The sequence below is a fragment of the Corythoichthys intestinalis genome, chromosome 9, assembly GCF_030265065.1.
Source record: "Corythoichthys intestinalis isolate RoL2023-P3 chromosome 9, ASM3026506v1, whole genome shotgun sequence".
NCBI classification, from domain to species: Eukaryota; Metazoa; Chordata; class Actinopteri; order Syngnathiformes; family Syngnathidae; genus Corythoichthys; species Corythoichthys intestinalis.
The window spans coordinates 1,556,400-1,574,784 of NC_080403.1; the positions used below are offsets into that span (position 1 = coordinate 1,556,400).

Sequence of the window (18,385 nt, forward strand, 5' to 3'; positions counted from 1 at the left end):
GATTTTAATCTCTCTCCCAGTTTTTATTTGGCTCTGATTGACCGCAGAAAACTGGGGATACGATCCTTTTAGTCTCATAATAGGAAATATGCTTTCTCCACTATATAGTAGGCACTTAAGCTCTTTGGACGAATAATGCTTAATTTCTGTCGATTCTTTTCTCTCACCGGAATTCAATGTTTTTTTTTGTTTGTTTGTTTTGGGGGTTTTTTTGTATTTCTTTGGCGTAATGTGGTTAATATGTTGTAGTACATTACCATCGCTAAAAAAAAAAAACATCTTAAGCTGTTACTTGAGTATTCTTCTCATCAAAAATTTTTTTTGAGTAATATTATTTTGAAGTAACGCTACTCTTAAGTAAAATTTTTGGCTACTCTACCCACCTCTGCTAGAATAACAGATAGGTTCTACACCAGAGGAAAAGCTAACATTAGTACGGATTTGCAACCCTGTTACTGTGCTTATGCCAAGTTTTGAAAATATGAAATGAATGATATAATGCAAATTTTAGCATTGATCTGTAAGATGAGCTAATCAAGCCTTTGATTTGTTCATTACCTATTATCAATGAACGTGTTGCAGTAAATCCGAAAGGAGATGGGTAATTTTTCTAAGACTTTGAAGCCCAAATGTCTTCCAACTCTGAATTGACCCGTGCATTAGTGGATGAGGCCCCACTTTACTTTTATTTTTTGACAAATGAACGTGACAAGCAATAGAATGATGACCAAAGGTGGGCGCAGACATTTACAACTGGGGGGAGCTCATGTCCTGTTAATCAGGTTTCCTCACACTAGACAAGGAAGGCAATAAATGTAATGGACTTTTTAAAAAATTGGATAGCTTGGCATGGCTACTCTTCCTAAATTGACTTGTAGTAAAAATACTGATGAATGGTATACAGTCACTGGAATAGGATGAATAAATTTGTTTGACAGGTTAAAAGAATAATAACTAATTAGGACAGAAGATTTAAAAAAAAAAAAATAGATTGTATGATTTAATCATCAGAACAGCACTTCAGTGGGAGGCTCATATTTTACAAGTGTCTGTATTGTTGCTTTCTGCTTATTGACCTGAGTAGTACTGTACAGTACTGTGTATGATGCTTGTCTCTTGGTAGAACATCATTTTATAGATTTAATTTACTCCCATCTCATTAAGACTATGCGTCAATAAAAGCTGCAATAAGATATCTGAATCGCCATTAGTGTAAATTGGATTGATTAATTTGGGTTCGCATCTAAAGGTCATGCATGGTTTATAAGATGTGGTGTGTGTGCATATGGCTTCAATGACTGTACAGCTTTGACTTTACTGTCATGTGTAAATAAATAATGGATCATTTAACAAAACACGGAAAAATAAAACTAAAAAAACTGGTTAATATAGTACAGTATTTTACAATAAAAATAAGTTGAATCATTGCAAATTAGTTTTTCTCAATTGCTTTAGTATGTTTCTCAGATCAGATATAAAATTCTCAAAACAGTTTGTGCATTTGCAAACATGTCACACAAGTAGCAAAACAACACAGATTACTTGCAAAAGCCAGATTTCTGCGCAAAATTCTTAGTCTTTCGCTCAAAATTAAATTTATGCGAAATGAACATATCGGTGTAAGTCGTTGTTTCATTGTGTTCAGACAAGACAATCAAATTGCTTTTTCATGCTTTCAATATAACAGTTACTCTGAAGGAAGGCTCTGATGTTGAAGATGGTTTATATAAGTTTTCATGAAAATTGTTAGTAAATTACACCTTTGTGAGTGGTAGATTGATTGCAAGGGACTGGACAAAATTCAATTTACAGTGAGACAGTTTTTCCAATGTCTTTACGGAGCATGTTATTGTGAAACAGAGAGCAAAAGACAGCACTGAGTATCACATAGAAAAAAAAACATAGAAGCAAAATTAGAAATGTGAACATAAGACAATCGGCACAACTAAACTTCAAGTGCTGTTGTGATTTTTTTCCCCCCATTCTTTCTACACATCCTGATGTTCCTCTCTGTTGGGCCACACATTTTCATTTACATCACAACGGATGTCCTCCCTTGCTATACAGTGTAAAAATAATCTTCTTGAATGCCTTATCCAGCATCTGCAGGCATCTGCTGTGATGTCACTGCATGCTGCATTCATGGCATCCAGGAGAATCATCTGAGTGTGAGGCTGGCGATCATACATTTGCCATTTCCGTGTGGAGAAAAATTCTTCTACGGGATTGAGGAATGGGTATTATGATGGGAGGAACTCCATTCCCTGATTATTTTGGCGTGTGGAAATGTACATTGGCCCAAACTATCACAAATTTTAGTAGGTTAATAGTTACGTAAAATAAGGAACGAAAATGCTTAGAAATAAGCACACACATCTTGACATATTCTGACAACATGTTATATCAATTTGCATGTAAAGATTTATGCAATGAACTAATGAGCTAATGTTGTGGGTGGTGAGACTATTCAATCGAGACCCATAATAATCCATTTCGACCATCATGATAGATGTAGCTGGTAATGTAGGACACAGCAGATAAGTGTACAAATCATTTGCATGGATGTACGAAAACATCTGCAACTTGATCAAAGAAATGAGAATCTGCTTTTATGATGTGCACTAGTGATACAATGTTGTGAGGATTGAACAAGTAGTTTTGAGAATTTCAAGTCTGAGCAGAAAAACGTACTACACGCAACACGTCACTTTGCTCATAAATATTCATGACGTTAGCAACTGTTGCTAGGGGGGTCAAGCTCACATTCGTCCCTCATGCTAAATGTATTTAAATAGTGTACGAACGAGATGTTTACTGAGCTAAACCTACCAATGATGATCCGAAAATGATGTCCCTGGTGCCAAATTCACTGCTAAAAATCAATAATGGAAGAACATACAAATGTTCTATTCAAGAGATGGCTTGAGTGTCAAGGGCTGAGAAAGACAGGAAAAAGAGCAGACCTGATCCAAAGGTAGCTTTTTTATCGACACCTTTTTCTTGTGTGCATTGCCATACGCCACTGACAATGACATTCTCCTGTTTCAACAAGCTATCCTTTACCACCATATGCCCTGTCTTTCTTATATATTATATCCTCTGTCTTACGTCTCTGACCATTCTTGGGGGTCATCTATATACAGTAGCTATTTTTGTGTAGCAATTGCAGATGCTACTCATTGACAGCCAACGAACACTTTTGATTTTTTCATCAATGACAAATCTTAATTCTGTTTTGTTTTATTTACACTCCACCCTTACTAAGGTTGTTTCTTTACAACAGAAAAAGGTAAAGCTGTTAAATCTAGAGCCTACCTGTAGGTATGAACAGTCTTACTGTACGAAAAGACCTAGGCCAGACATGGCTAATTTATTTAAACATCCATATTTTAGAAAAATAGGCCTAAATGGCTGTCGTGATATACAGTATAAATAAAATTTTAGTTTTTTTTTCAGCTCATACATTGTCGGACACAAGCAGCACGGCAAATCATCATGCTAAAAAATAAGTAAAGATATCAAGATGGCTTAGCTCCTCTGGGCAGGATTGTCGATCTGTCGGAGCATGGCCCCCCAACAAAATTTTTACTGCATATGAAGGTGAATGGCTTCACCTTGCTGGCGTTAAACTTTTGGACGTCTGCACAAGTCAATCCATTTTTCACATTTTTTTACTTTGGCTTCGGGAAACGCATGAAGAAAACATCCTTCATATGTGGATGGTCGTAATGTCTAGTCGTTTCTACAAGTTCCATAGCAGCAGTGTTTCATCTGCACGTTCTTTTTTGAAAGATTACCGGCAGAAAACAAGCAGTAATAACATTGGTTGTATGCGAGCGCAATTATACTGTATGTTGACCCCCTTCCGGTTTACGATAGTGATGTCACGCAGCCCCGCGGTCGAAAAACGGCATTCATGTGGTACACTATTGAGAAAAACTGTAAATAGCAGTACTTTCTGCTTGACTTGATGCTGTATTGACACAATTATACCTGTTATACAATACTGTAGTTTTGAATATGAAAGTCAGGACCGGCTTTCAGCTCATGCTTGTAACAGAAAAAACTACTTTTGCACAGCAGCTCACTTAAATTGTAATGGGGATGATAACAATAGTGTATTCTATATCGATATTTAATCAAAAGAAACAGCAGGTACGACCAGGTACTTGTACAAAGTATGTACCTGTGTATTGAAATACTGTAGTGGTTCTCAAAGTGTTCTCAGAGGTACGTGAGCTCCCTGCAGTGGTACATGAATAACTGACTGAATTAAATGTTCACACGGTCTTTATTTATCTACTACAACGCATTTATTAAGTACTGTTCGGTTGAATTTAACTTAACCTACAAAAATATTGTGATACTTGATATAAAATGTTTAAGAATGACTTTGATTTATTGGCAGAGGTAGGTAGAGTAGCCAAAAATCTTACTCTCGTAAGAGAAGCGTTACCTCAAAATAATATTGCTCAAGTAAAAATAGTCATCCAAAATATGTAAGTAGAAGTAAAAAAGTATTTGGTGAAAAGAATATTCAAGTAATGAGTAACATTTTGAGTAACTGCCTATATTTTCGTTGGATTTTTTTGTTGTTGGCTCAAATGTATCGATATGGACTGTTGTTATAATGATACTGCAGGACAACCCATTACATAACCACATTAAGAACAGACATGTCATCTTGAAAGGCAATTTAAAATAAAAATACAATAGAGAATAACATGCTGAATAAGTGTACAGTATGCTAACATTACATGATGCTAGAAGTTAGATCGGGCCTAAAAAATCCAGCCCAACCCGACAGGCCCGCAGGTATTAAAGCCCGACGCGGCCCGACCCCAATCAATTACCTTGATTTGCTTGCCCGAGCCCTAAAAAACCTGAAATTTTTGTTTTATTTGTAGGCACGTTCTCCTGTCTTTAGTTTGTTTTTCACTCCTATAGCTGCTCAATATCCGAAAGGAAAAACCAGGATGCGCGCAGGAGGGGAAGATTGAAAAGAGAGCGAGGCCACTGTCATGCGTTCACGTGCGCAGGCATGCACAGCGCCTTCTCTGTTTTATCCAAATTATTTATTTTATTTAACATCCATACCTAGTTTTAGTATAAATATATGAATATATATTCATTTTAAAAATGTTAGCGAGAGAGAAGTCAGCCCGACCATAAATATTCACACATAAGTCGCTCCAGAGTATAAGACGCACCCTCTGCCAAACTATAAAAAAAAAAACTGCGACTTATAGTCCGAAAAATGCGGTAAATGAAGCATTATTTGTCCAAAGAGCATGACTGCCCTCTGGTGGAGAAAATTTCCGAGTTTAAATAGTGAAGAGTTCCCTCAATTTTACTATTTTGAAATGAAAAGGATCATATCTCCGGTTTTCCGTGGTAAATTGCTGTCAAACAAAAACTGGGAGAGAGGTTAAGATCAACGCTTTCGAGTCATGTTGAGGGCAGCGCTCTATATCAAATACTTCATTTTTTTCCGGTGCTTTAAAAACGCCACATGATTGAATAGACTGGCATGAAGAAGGAATGGCAAGCTTCCATTTGTTTGGTATAATGGATTCATGTGATTATTGTTGCGACGTGTCATTGGTGAAATCGGTAGAGCTACCCCTGTAATACACCAGGCACGTCTCATTTTTTGGAATCGCTGGCAAAAAAAAAAAAAAATCTTATATGTAGAATAAAGAGGAAAAATTGAACCACTTGTGTAGCCCAAAGTAGCGGAGTAAGAGTAACGAGTTTTTTTTTTTCTTCACAAATCTATTCAGGTAAAAGTAAAAAGTAAGTTAGTAAAACTACTTTTAGAAGTACATTTTTCTCAAAAAGTTACTCAAGTAAATGTAACTGAGTACATGTAACGCGTTACCACCCACTTCTGTTTACTGGTTATTATTTAGTATATGGATATAGTGCTGTTAATGCTTTTACAAAGCAGTCTTTCCTTCCAAAGTCTTTGAAATTGCTGCTATAACAATACAAATTCATTTGACAAAAGACCAGCAGGCAAAAGGTAGAGAAAAGAATATAGCTTTACTATAAAGTGGGCTTCGCTAGCAGAAGTTGCAACATTGCATCATACACGTAGATGGTGAATACATGTTTGACATTTTTTTATTATTACTGATTACATGTTTCTTACAAAAGCTCTTAATTGGGTGTCAAAACAAGATTCGGACGCACTGCTCTGATAAACATAATAAAAAAGATGTCCATATGATCATTAATTGTATAAAAGCCAAAGAGCATAATAAACAAGTTGCAAATGTTCTATTCTTCGCAGCATTTAGAAATGAAGTAAAGCACAGTGTACAACAGCACATTGACATTTTTTTCCTTTCATGAAGGGTCAGGAGGAGACAGTGAAAAGACACACCGGACTATTGTTTCCTATGAGAAAATGTGCACAACGAAAGAACAAGGAACAGTAAATATATATGGTAATCTCTCTCGTTTGTCCATTAGTTTACAGAATATGCTTTCTATGAGCTTTCTAGAGTTGGCATTAATAAGCTGCTGAAGTACAGTTTGGACTTTAGTTTGATAAACAAAACCTGAGGCCAGAATTACGGTTGCCTGTTGCTGGAATCCATTTGGCATCTGGTTTTAAAATACTATAACTTTGACAAATCATAGACTTCATAATGTATTGACAGTTCAGATCGGTCATGCACTGCGCCTCACATTCAAGTAGGGGGCTGCCCACATCAAGAGGAGCTTTTCACAAACATGCACACAGCGATCTAACGCCGGATTTCTATTGAAAAAGTATGAAATCTCTACCGCATACAAACAAAAAGTACTGTCTCAGGAGTGATTCGTTCGAGGATTCAAGGTAATTATATTATTATTTTTTTGTACCATGTTTTAAAATGCAATTTTAAAACGTTGTGAAAAAAATCAATGGGAGAAATTAGCCGGTACTGCATTCGCATCATAGTTTGCAATTGTTACGTAAAATAAATGCTAACTGCATGTTTTTTGTGGTTTTTTTTTTTTTTTTTTTTGCTTTTAACCAAGAATCGTCCATATCTATAAAGAATTTTGGGATTCAAGCATTCATTCACAAGAATTTTCACTGGAAAAGCTCATCAGGTGGCTGCTAGCTACATTCACTAACAGACTAGCATTGTACTTCAACATATTTACGTAAAGTAAACGCTAACTGCATGTTTTTTTTTTTTTTTTTTTTTTTTTTTTTTTTTTGCTTTTAACCAAGCATCGAAACGGTTTTATGTCCATATCTATAAAGAATTTGGGGATTTAAGCATTTATTCACAATAATTTTCACCGGAAAAGCTCTGTTTACATCAGGCGGCTGCTAGCTACGTTCACTAACAGACTAGCATTGTACTTCGACATATTTACGTAAAATAAATGCTAACTGCATGTTTTTTTGTTTTTTTTTTTAACCAAGAATCGAGACTGTTTTACGTCCATATCTATAAAGAATTCGGGGATTTAAGCATTTATTCACAAGAATTTTCAACAAAAAACTCTGTGATTCCACTTGGTCAGCTTTGATGACCTCGTCAACAATGCAGGCCCCCTATTTATTGGCCCCGCGCCCCGTGCCTTGTCAATACATTATGAAGTCTTCGGACAAATTTAAAAATGTTGGACCCTCTTTTTTCTTCTCATTTCCATGTGCCTAACTGAAATCCTAAAGGTTATAATTGTAGTAATTTTAGGCTCTACAGTTAGAAAAGGGCGACTTAACAGTTTCAATGAGAAAAAAAAGTATAACTGAAAAGGAATTTATTTTGCCAAATGTCAATTTTTACAGAATTAAATAAGATCAAAGTGTGCAACAAATGCAGCACTATTAGTAATGTTGGCCTTATTTACATTATACAGAATTGAAGTACAATAGTCATTTTTCACAATACCGACTTAAAACCATCACTGAAGAGAAGAAACGGATATATTTTCAACAGTACATTACAATGTCAAAAAAACAGGTAACATTTAAGTGGGCCGTTATTTTTGTTCCGAAGTGCAAATGTGACTCAAAGCTACATAATAAGGGTGTCTGACATTTTCTTTGCTGGTAAAAATTTGTTTGTTGGATTAAGTTGGAAAAACATTTTAATATTTACAAAAAGACTGCTTTTTCTGCATCAAAATGTATATATATATGCCAAATAAATAGTAAACAGCAATATTTTTTGTGTGTGTGGGTAAACAAATCTGAATAACAATAGCAACAGTAATACAACATGGGTACAAGAGCAGCACAATGTGTAGACAAACATGACCATTTCGCATGTCCGATAACACAATTCATTAGTTGTTTCAGAAAAGCCAACTACTAGAAAAATATATTGAACATGTCACACTTACGTACCGACATTAATGTGTCATAATGAACAATAACTGATTCTGGAAGCATTTTGGCTATTTCTCACATGAAACAACACATTGGTCCAAAAATGTTTAACTAACAACGATTATATAAATTATTATTAATAAATGTTAATTCATAGTATCGACATAAATCATTAAATAGATTAAAATAAATACATTGAATAAAATGTGAGCTCCAGCTGCTAACTGGACTCAAATTTATGTAAATATATTGGATTTAGCAGTTCTCTCGAGCAACAAATGTAACTGACCTTTCGCAAAAGCTCCGCCCTCCCTTAGTCACGGTTGCTAAGCCGACAAGCTTCGTGACTGCAATGGCACAGGCATTGTGGGCAGACATATACCGGAGTATTTGAAGTGATTTAGTTTGGAGCAATACCAGTGCAGCATCCTCCAGATTGAGGCAAAAGGGTTTACAATATGCAGCAGAACGTTATGGTGAAAATACAGTGGTACCTCTACTTACGAACGTCTCTACAAACTGAATTTTCAGGTCACGCCTCAAGGGGAAAATATTGCCACTTGTTAAGAAAGAAATTTCAGGCAAATGGCAAAAATACAGTCTGTATGTACAGTAGTACAGTATGGCTGGTACGAGAAGCTCCCAGACTTTAGTGAACGTAACATACTTATAGCTACTCTGTCATTGGCTATTGCCTATTTTTTTGCATATATTACTTTCCTGGCATCCAATTGGCTAAGAGGAACTTCTAGTTTATAGCCCTTTTCACACAAATACAGATATTACTTGCTTGGCGCCATTCGACACCTCTGTCGCCCTTGTTTTGAAATCCCATATTTTGTGCTAGTATTTGAGCGTACTGTATTTGTTTTGTAGTCTTATCGGCTCTCTGCCTACTGCTTAGGTTGGTATTATTGATCCCAGTCAACCTACTGTCACGGACCCATTGTGTTATACCGCCTTTTCCACGATCACGCGTATATTTGATTGCGTTTAATTAACCCTTAAACGCGTCCCTCCGTTGTTTTTTTTTTTTGCTTTAAAGTACAACCTTGTTTCCGTGGTAGAGGACCCTAACATCAGCAACAAAATAAACCACACATTTCCAAAGATGGACTCTCAGCTCTACTGTCACGGACTCATTGTGTTATTACCCCTTTTTTGCGATCGCACTCATCCCTACGTTGTTTTTTGTTTTGAAGTACAACCTTGTTTCTGCAGTAGCAGACCGTAACATTGGCAACAAAATAAATCACACATTACCGAAGATGGACGATGGACTCCCTTCCTCGGCTCTATGATCCTGTAGCAATCTAATTTCGTTATGTTTTCAGTTTAATTTAGCTATTTCCAGCTTGCTATGTTGATGTTTGTTTACCACTTTTCGTCTCACTGCGAAGAGAGAGGAAGTGACGATCGGCCCGCCATGTTATTTAGGTCATCAGCCCATGTGCTGTGACCCGGGAATTTAACGCCTGCTTTCCTGCACGCGGCTTACCGGGAAAGTCCCGGACATTATACTAAGACGCGACCCGTGAAATTTCTGCGTAATCTCCATGTCAGTCGACCTGGGAAATTGTTTTCACATACAACTGCTGCACGGTTAAATCCAGCGATATTCCCGGTGTTTTGTAGTGTGTAAAAGGGGCTTAAGTGTATGTGTGTATCCCAGCGTCCTCTTCATTCGCCCCTTGTGTTCCGACAGCTTTACATGCTAGTATTGACTTTTATTCTTTACTCTATTCTGCTTTTTTTTTTAACATTATGCACAACTCCGATTTTATGTTTATTGTGCAATAATCTAATTGTAATATGTATTTGTTACATCTTTTGATGCATTTTATGAATTATTAAAGATTTAAGTCTGAATTTTGGGCATCTTGGAATGGATTAGGGCATTTATATGGGAAGCAGGTCTCTACTTACAGACTTTTCAAGTTAAGAAACTACTTCCAGAAACAATTAATTTCGTAAGTAGCGGTATCACTGTATTAAAAAAAATGTAACAAGATATCGAGGCAAAAGCATACAGGTTCAACAATTACAGAAAAGCAAAGTTTTGGGATACTAAAGTGTCCGTTCACAAAATGTTACATGAAAAATGGAAACGGAATAAGTGCAAGGTGATTACAGGTAGTCCCCGGGTTACGACGTACTCAATTTACGTAATTTCTACTTTATGACGTCTCATCCGCCATTTTGTCTCCAGTCTTTTATTTATTTATTTTTGTCGAGTAACGGTGTAGAGCCTGTGTTTGAGCTCTGTATTTTTCTTAGTGTAACATCTGTCAAGGTTCCCTGCAAATATTTGTTTCGCCAATAAGATGTGCTGTTGTCTCACTAAGGTCAATTGTAAATTTACATGATGCGCAACTTATTATTACATATATATATATATTTTTTTGCGTTCATTATTTTTGTCTCCTGTTGTCATTGCACAATTTTTGGGACTATATAGTTAATAATAATTTGCTTATAAGTTAAATTAAAATGTTGAAATTTATAAATTTTATGAGCGTACACCCAGTCAGGTGGCTTTCTGTTTTCTACTAAGGAAGTAGAGTCCGATGCAGGACGCAACGGTGTAGCATAAGCAGCTCAACCTCATCTAAGTTGCTGAAATCAAGCCCTAAATAAGCTTGATAAGTCACACCGTATTACATGTTTGTTCACTAGCAGGCCAAAGTGTTCTACGGTGTGTCGGTTTTAAAGTAAAGCTACAGTAAACATCAATGAAACAAGAATTCTTGAGTCTCCAATTGTGAACAAGCCATGCTCAGTGAACCTTTTTCACCATCCACCAGCATTGATGGTAAGTACAGTATCTTATTTTTTATGCTATTAATATGACGTATAATCCATGTTTCTGGATAGTTATTTTCAGATTTAGAGGAGATTTAGGGGTACTTAAAGGGTTAATTCCGAATTACGCGGAAATTCGGGTTACGTCGCCCGTTTAGGAACGGAACTCATTCGCAACCCAGGGACTACCTGTATTGGGATGCTATGGTTACTTACAGTTTTTCTCAATTGCTTTGGTGCGTTTCTCAGATCAGACTTGCAATTCTCAAAACTACTTGTTCAATCCTCACAACATCGTATCCCTAGTGCACATCAAAAAAGCAGTTTCTCATTGCTTTGAGCAAGTTGTAGATGTTTTTGTGCATCCTTGCAAATTATTTTGTACAATTCTCTGCTGTTTCCTACATTATCAGTTGTATCTGCCATGATGGTCAAAATGGATGATCATGGGTCTCTATTGGATAGTCTCACCCACAAGATTTAGTCATTATTTCATTGCATAAGTCTTTACATGCCAAATGCATGAACATGTTGTCAGAATATGTTAACATTTGTGTGCTTATTTCTAAGCATTTTCATTACTTATTTTACGTTACTTATTTTAACCTGCCAAAATTTGTGGGTTTCCACCACTCCAACATAATCGGGGAATGGTTTGCAACCCACAACAGAATGCTAATGGAGTTCCTCCTACCATACTTCTCATTCCTCAATCTAATGGAAGAATTTTTCTGCACATGGAGATGGCAGGTGTATGATCACCAGCCTCACACTCAGATGACTCTTCTGGATGCCATAAATGCAGCATGCAGTGACATCACAGCAGATGCCTGCACAGGCTGAATAAGGCATTCAAGAAGATTCTTTCCACGGTGTATACGAAGAGACATCCATCCATTGTGTAGCACTCAAAGTTTAGATGTGCCAATTGTCTTATGTTCACATTTCTAATCTTGCTTTTGTTTTTGTGATACTCAGTGCTGTCTTTTGCTTTCTGTATCACAGTGAAATGGTCTGTCAAGAAATTGTAAAAACAGTGAAAGTGTAAAGTGAATCTTGTCCAGTCTCATGCAATTAATCTCCCACACACAAAGGCGGAATTTGCAATTTTCATTAAAATTTATGTACTGTCTTCAGCATCAGAGCCTTCCACCAGAGTAACTGTTCAATTGAGAGCATGACTAAACAATTTGACTGTCTTGTCTGTACACAGTGAAACAAGGACTTTTCATTCTGACAGCACTGACATATTCATTGACACAGAAATTTAATTTTGAGCGATAGACTAAGAATTTTGCACACAAAAAAAAGGCTTTTGCAGGTAATGCATCTTGTTTTGCTTCTTGTGCGAGATGTTGTGAGAATTGAACAAGTAGTTTTGAGAATTTCAATTCTGATATGAGAAACGTACCAAAGCAATTGAGAAAAACTAATAAGAACACATTGTATGCTTGTTTATTTTGGAGACGATCCATTGGAATCCACTAGGTTTTTTTTGTTGTTGTTTTTTTTTACTTTCGAAGGGAAAGAACCGAATTCATACTGATATACTTCTAGGGTACCTCGTGTCTGATTTACGGTAGATATTCCATAGGCGCACCCCATCACCATTTTGGACGTCCACAGAATGTTGATCCTTTTGTTTTAGTTTGATGGCAGTTGGAGATTTCACAACCATCAAATCAATTAGGCAATGGGACATCCGAGAATTTGTCGGATCATGCTCGCTTAACAACAGTCTCTAGGATGCATGATTGGTCGATGGCCGTTTAGGAGGCGGAGTTAGCGAAAGGTCAACTGTGCTGAAAGAATAATGTACAAACTCAACCACTTAGTCAGAATACTGACCTGACAAAGCAAGAATTAGCAGTGGGAACCAAGCATAAGTACAGTGCGTACGCTTGTTATTTATTTCAGATTTTCTTAAAAAAAGAGCACCGCAGCATATATTCTTTTTTTTTTTTTTCTTTTTAATTTCCAGGTTATGTCTCAAATGAATGTATTTTTTTCATGCTATATGTTTTTACAATTTATATGCATATCTAAAGCTTTCTATAACTGTTTACAAATTGATTGCATGTATAAAAAACCCCAATCAGAACGGTGCTGATACTTGTGTAAAAGACTACATTTGAGTATAGATTGACATTCGATGCAAAGGTGCCAAAGGATTGCTGAAAAGCCTACTTGGACAGAATGACACATAGATTAGAGAAAAGACATGAGATTTGAAATTCCTCCTTCATTGAGTCTTGATGAGAGAGACCACTCACATTGCTACACGTTATTTATGTGTTTAGAAATTGCTTGCAAACAATAAAAAGCATTCCTAGTTGCCTTGATATGTGTTTGACGCTTACGACTGCATTGTTCTGTCTTTGCCTATTTAACAAAATGCCTTCTTAAGGTTGGGCCAGGATACTTCTACCTAAATATTGCAGTATGCCGTACCGTAAATCTTGAATGATGCAAAAGCTGAAGAAGCCCTAGGATGAGACTGCATGCGGATATGACTTCACCATTACTCATCTTAGCTAAAAGAAATGGGGAGCTTTTCTGCTGTCACCAATAAGAAAATACTTTTAAGAAAGTAGTAGGCTATAATAATATATATTATCTATTTACTCCATGATCACATTATGATGGTGAGACTATGACGTTAAATACATTTTGCAATGTTGGTGTAAAATGTGTTAACTCGAGGTCGACCGATATATGTACTTTTTTCCAACATCAAAAGTAAGCCGATAAAAAAGGCATTTGTGTGGGTAACGCAGGAAGCTTCAGGCTTGCCTGTTTTGTAAATATTGTAGGATCTAGTATCTTACATGAGAGAATATGCAATGTTTCTTTAGCCTTTTAAGGTGTTTTAAAGTTTTAAAGTGATCTTTACACTTTTAATATAACACATAGCTAGGGCTGCATTATTGAAGTAATCGATTAAACTATCAATTAGTCGCTCAAATAATCGAGTAATCGGATTAGAAACATTTAATGCGTTGCAGAATCAATTTTAGGAGCTGTAAAACAAAGGCTTGGTAAGATTGAACTTTTAAAAGAGCATTAAATTTGAATACAAAATAAATAAATTATATATACACCAGATTGAAAACCAGATTGTACATAATGAAAAATCCCATGATACACTACGGTTCAAAAGTTTGGGGTCAAAGCCGACCTCAAACTTTTGAACGGTAGTGTATATTATAATTGAAATACCAGAGCTTAAAAAAATAAGAAATGAGGATGGAAGTAGAACAAAAGAACAATTGCCTAACTTGCATTGCAAAGGAAAGATAACTTAAATGCTATAAAATGCTTACTTTATTTTTTTTAAATACTCTTAACAAATCTTTCAAAGACATATTCCAACAAAAACTGCTAAATAAACCTTTGAACTAAATTACGAATGCATAAAGAATCATATTAATGCAAACAAAAACTTATGTTGGTCTTAACAGGGAGCAGTTGGATCCAGCCATGTTAGATGAGTTACATCATATCCACTGTTGCCACTAGAGGAATGAATAAAATTAGCTTAAAGCTAAAACTAGCAAACGTCCGCTAGCTTAAATGCTATAAAATGCTAACTTTTTTTTTTTTTTACAATGCTCTTAACAAATAGTCAAAACAATTATTCCCATTAAAAAAAAAAAAAAAAAAAAAAAAAAAAACTGCTAAATATACAGGTAGTCCCCAGGTTACGACATACCCAAATTACGTGATTTAGACTTCTTGTTTTTCCTCCAGTCGTTTATTTTTTCTCTCATCATTGATGGTAAGTACAGTATATTATTTGTCATTTAATTTTGTTATTTATTAGATCTATTTAATCCAACTAGTTGATCGTTACATTAATTGCTATGCAGATCTGGTATTTCATAATACTACAGTATATGTGCGGTCCGCTTTCCTCTGTTGCACATGGACTTGTTGGACGTCACGTCAGCACTATTTTCTGTTAGTTTCGAGCGTTGCTTTCACATTGGGAAGTGGGGGGAGAACGCCAGTTAACATTTCAAGAAGGCAGAGAAACGGTAAATGGCGCAGGCTCAGTGATGCCAAAAAAATAATCGTTGGTTGCAGCCCTATAGTTAATCGATTAATCATTGCAGCACTGTTCGTAGTGTTAGCATAGCATTCACGTTAGCATTAGCTTTAGCATGGCGAGCATCCTCTTAAATTCTCACTTGTTTACATCTTGTCGTGACATCCCGATGGGTTTAATCATCGGAAAATAATGTACTGTTCTTGCTGAGTGTGTATAATCATAAAAAGAAAGTCATGCGTTCATTGGTTTGGTAGCACTAGACCGAATTAATGCTTTAAGTCTAATTGTTGTCAATGTGAAGCCGTTGAAGCAATTTTTTAAAAAATGCCACTCATAATCTATGTGCTTTTTCACAGGAAGTACCGGGTTTTGTTGTTTTTTTTTGGGGGGGGGGGCTATAAAGAAAGACCAGAAAGGCGTCAAATGACCCCAATACCAAACTGACCACTTGGCTTTGTCAAACAATAGACAACTCAACAAGCAATCCAGCAGACAACCCCTCCTACACACTCCTGTAGAGTCGCTGTCTAGGTGTGAAGGGGGTTTCACTCTGGATAGCTGCAATTAACATCTTGAATATAAGACAGACGGGTGGACTGCTTGGTGGGTCTTGCAAAGGAATTGGCTCACTCTCACGTGGGTGCAAAGTAGGTGCAGAAAGAAAAACAACCTCCAACACCTAGCCCCGGGAAAAGGGCGAAGTGTCACATGTCACCACATAAGAAATGTTTTGGGGGTTTTTTTGTATTACACCGTCACTTGTACTGTAGGAAAACTGCAGCTTTTGGAATATGTAAAAAGGTTGTCCGCCCGATTGCCTGCCTGCCTGAGCGGGCCACTGTCCAACAAAGCCAAGGCAGCCCTGCCCTGCAAACACTCAAGATGCTAATTGGAGCAATCCAACTCTGTGGTTTTGCGAGTGTAAATGGGAATGACTATTGAGGACCTCTTTGCTCAAAAAAGGTATGCTGATTTCTCTGGATACAAAAGGGAATTGTATCAACTGATCCACCCTTGGAAGTTCTAGTTAAAGAAAAAAAAAACTATATCGGCCTCAAATATCGGCTTACAAAATCGGCTTCGGATATCGGCAATCACCTGAATTTTTTTTTAAATATCGGTTAACGACATTGGCATTTGAAAATCCCATATCGGTCGACCTCTAGTGTTAACTAAAGTGTGAGTAAAACATGGGGAAAAGATCCTCATCATGTATGCCTTAAGTACTTCACGGAACAAATGTGACAGCGTCAGTCAGCATGCTTACGAGAGAGTTCATCTTGTTTACTGGTGTTCCTCACGCAAAAGCGCCACTATGTTGCTTTCCAATTATATTACCATGCTCCAGAATATGATGTTTTTGTACAAATGCGAGACATTGCCTTCATATTCGAAGCTGCTAGTAGCAGATATGGCTTTTGATGGCTACCATATTGGACATCTGCACTACAACATTGGATTTGAGGTAAGAATATCATTTCTACCACAGTGTAAAAGGCAATGTGATTATAAGCATGTGACATACCCTGCAGTGGTTTAAAAAACAAACAAAAAAAGATGTGTTTTAACCAATACGGAATGAAATGGTGGTAGTGCATAGATGTACGGGCCACTAAATTGTGTGCCAAGACCGTGTACAGCATTCATTTCGATTTAACGAGTCATCTACCAGCTGAGGAAAAACTAAAATCTTTCTTTGTGTATATATCAATATGATAAACATATCTGCTAGCATCCTGGTGAGTTTGATGATGATATGCCGATATGTTGTCTACTACGAGAAAAGCTGAAAGTCTTGATGAAATGCAGGACAAAGTATAAAGAGCGCTTTTCGATGCCTAAATTGCTGAAAGCTACCCCGAAGGCACACTGAAGTCCGTGTGGGTAAAGGGCAGGTTGAGAATAAAGCAAAATGAGGAATTTGACCAAATTGCTTCTCCGTGGGATTCATTTCCAAATAAAGGCATGAGCTTTAATTCCTCTCCAGTATTATTTTGCTTTACCTGCTGAGAGCCTCAGTCACCGTGCAGGCCCAGTTCTTTCATATATTCATATACAGTCTTCAGTTGCGTGCGCGTCAACAACACTCCAAAGCAGGCCGCGCAAGTGCGTCTGAAAAGTTGTGCTGTGCAACACTATGCCAGGGAATAGATGGCATTGACCGGCGACGTGGCCTCTGAGCTCTCGTTGCCTTCTGTCTCGTCCTTGTCCTTCTTCACCGTGTACTGGCCGATGAAAGAGCCATCTTCATTAAACTGGCCGTCACCGCCTTCGCCGTAGTCCACCAAGCTGTCATCGCTCTCCTTCACGTTGCCTTCCAGAGATGTTTGGCTTCCTTGAAGAGGCTTGTTGTCCTCGTCGCTGCTGGAAGTCAAAGAGAAGCAGCCTGTCATTCTGCGAGTCAGAGAAGACTTTGGAGTAGTCAACTGTGCACTGGCGCCAGACACCAAGGAGATACAGTATTACTATTCAGATGATCACATTATCCATTTAAACTTTTCCTTGCTTGTGCCATTATGATCTCATTTCCACTTCAGTTTAAAAAAAAAAAAAATTGTTCTACAGTATATTGAAAAAATAAGCATAAGCAAGAATATCCTTTAATACAACGATTTTACGCAATCGCACACATGAAAAATGAACTAGCAAAATGAAGCACTTTATAATCCATTGTTCTTAAAATTGGGAAGTTGTGCAAAATGTAAATAAAACCAAATTGTGATTATTCCATCCATCCATGTTCACCCGCTTAATCTGGGGTGGTGTCACGGGGGCAGCAGCTTTACCAGGGAAGCCCAGACTTCCCTCTCCCCAGCCACTTCAACCAGCTCCTCCGGCAGGATACCAAGGCGTTCCCAAGCCAGCCGAGGGACATAGTCTCTCCAGCGTGTCCTGGGTCATACCCGGGGCCTCCCGCCGGTAGGACATGCCCAGAACACCTCTCCAGGGAGGCGTCCAGGAGGCATCCAAACCAGATGCCCGAGCAACCTCAGCTGTGCTGCTCTCAATGCAGAGGAGTTGCAGCTCGACCCTGAGTCCCTCCTGCATTCTAAGGGAGAGGTCAGACACCCTGCGGAGGAAACTCATTTTGGCCGCTCGTATCTAGTTCTTTCGGTCACGACCCACAGCTCGTGACCGAAGATAGATGAGGGTAGGAATGTAGATCGACGGGTAAATCAAGAGCTTCACCT

At 37.4% G+C, this 18,385-nt stretch overlaps 1 protein-coding gene across 14 annotated transcripts in view; it reads right to left on the reverse strand.

Annotated features, from left to right (window-relative positions):
• Nucleotides 1-4,764: 4,764 nt before the first annotated feature.
• nfasca (neurofascin homolog (chicken) a) overlaps nt 4,765-18,385 on the reverse strand; it is a 280,053-nt gene continuing 266,432 nt past the window's right edge. For 7 of the 14 annotated variants that reach the window (XM_057846447.1, XM_057846452.1, XM_057846448.1 and 4 more), the window contains one exon: nt 4,765-17,558. In XM_057846447.1, coding sequence (XP_057702430.1) covers nt 17,330-17,558 — 229 coding nt within the window. In that variant the 3' untranslated portion in view covers nt 4,765-17,329. The remainder of the gene's footprint in view (nt 17,559-18,385) is intronic. The other 7 variants (XM_057846449.1, XM_057846455.1, XM_057846454.1 and 4 more) reach the window with 2 other exon arrangements.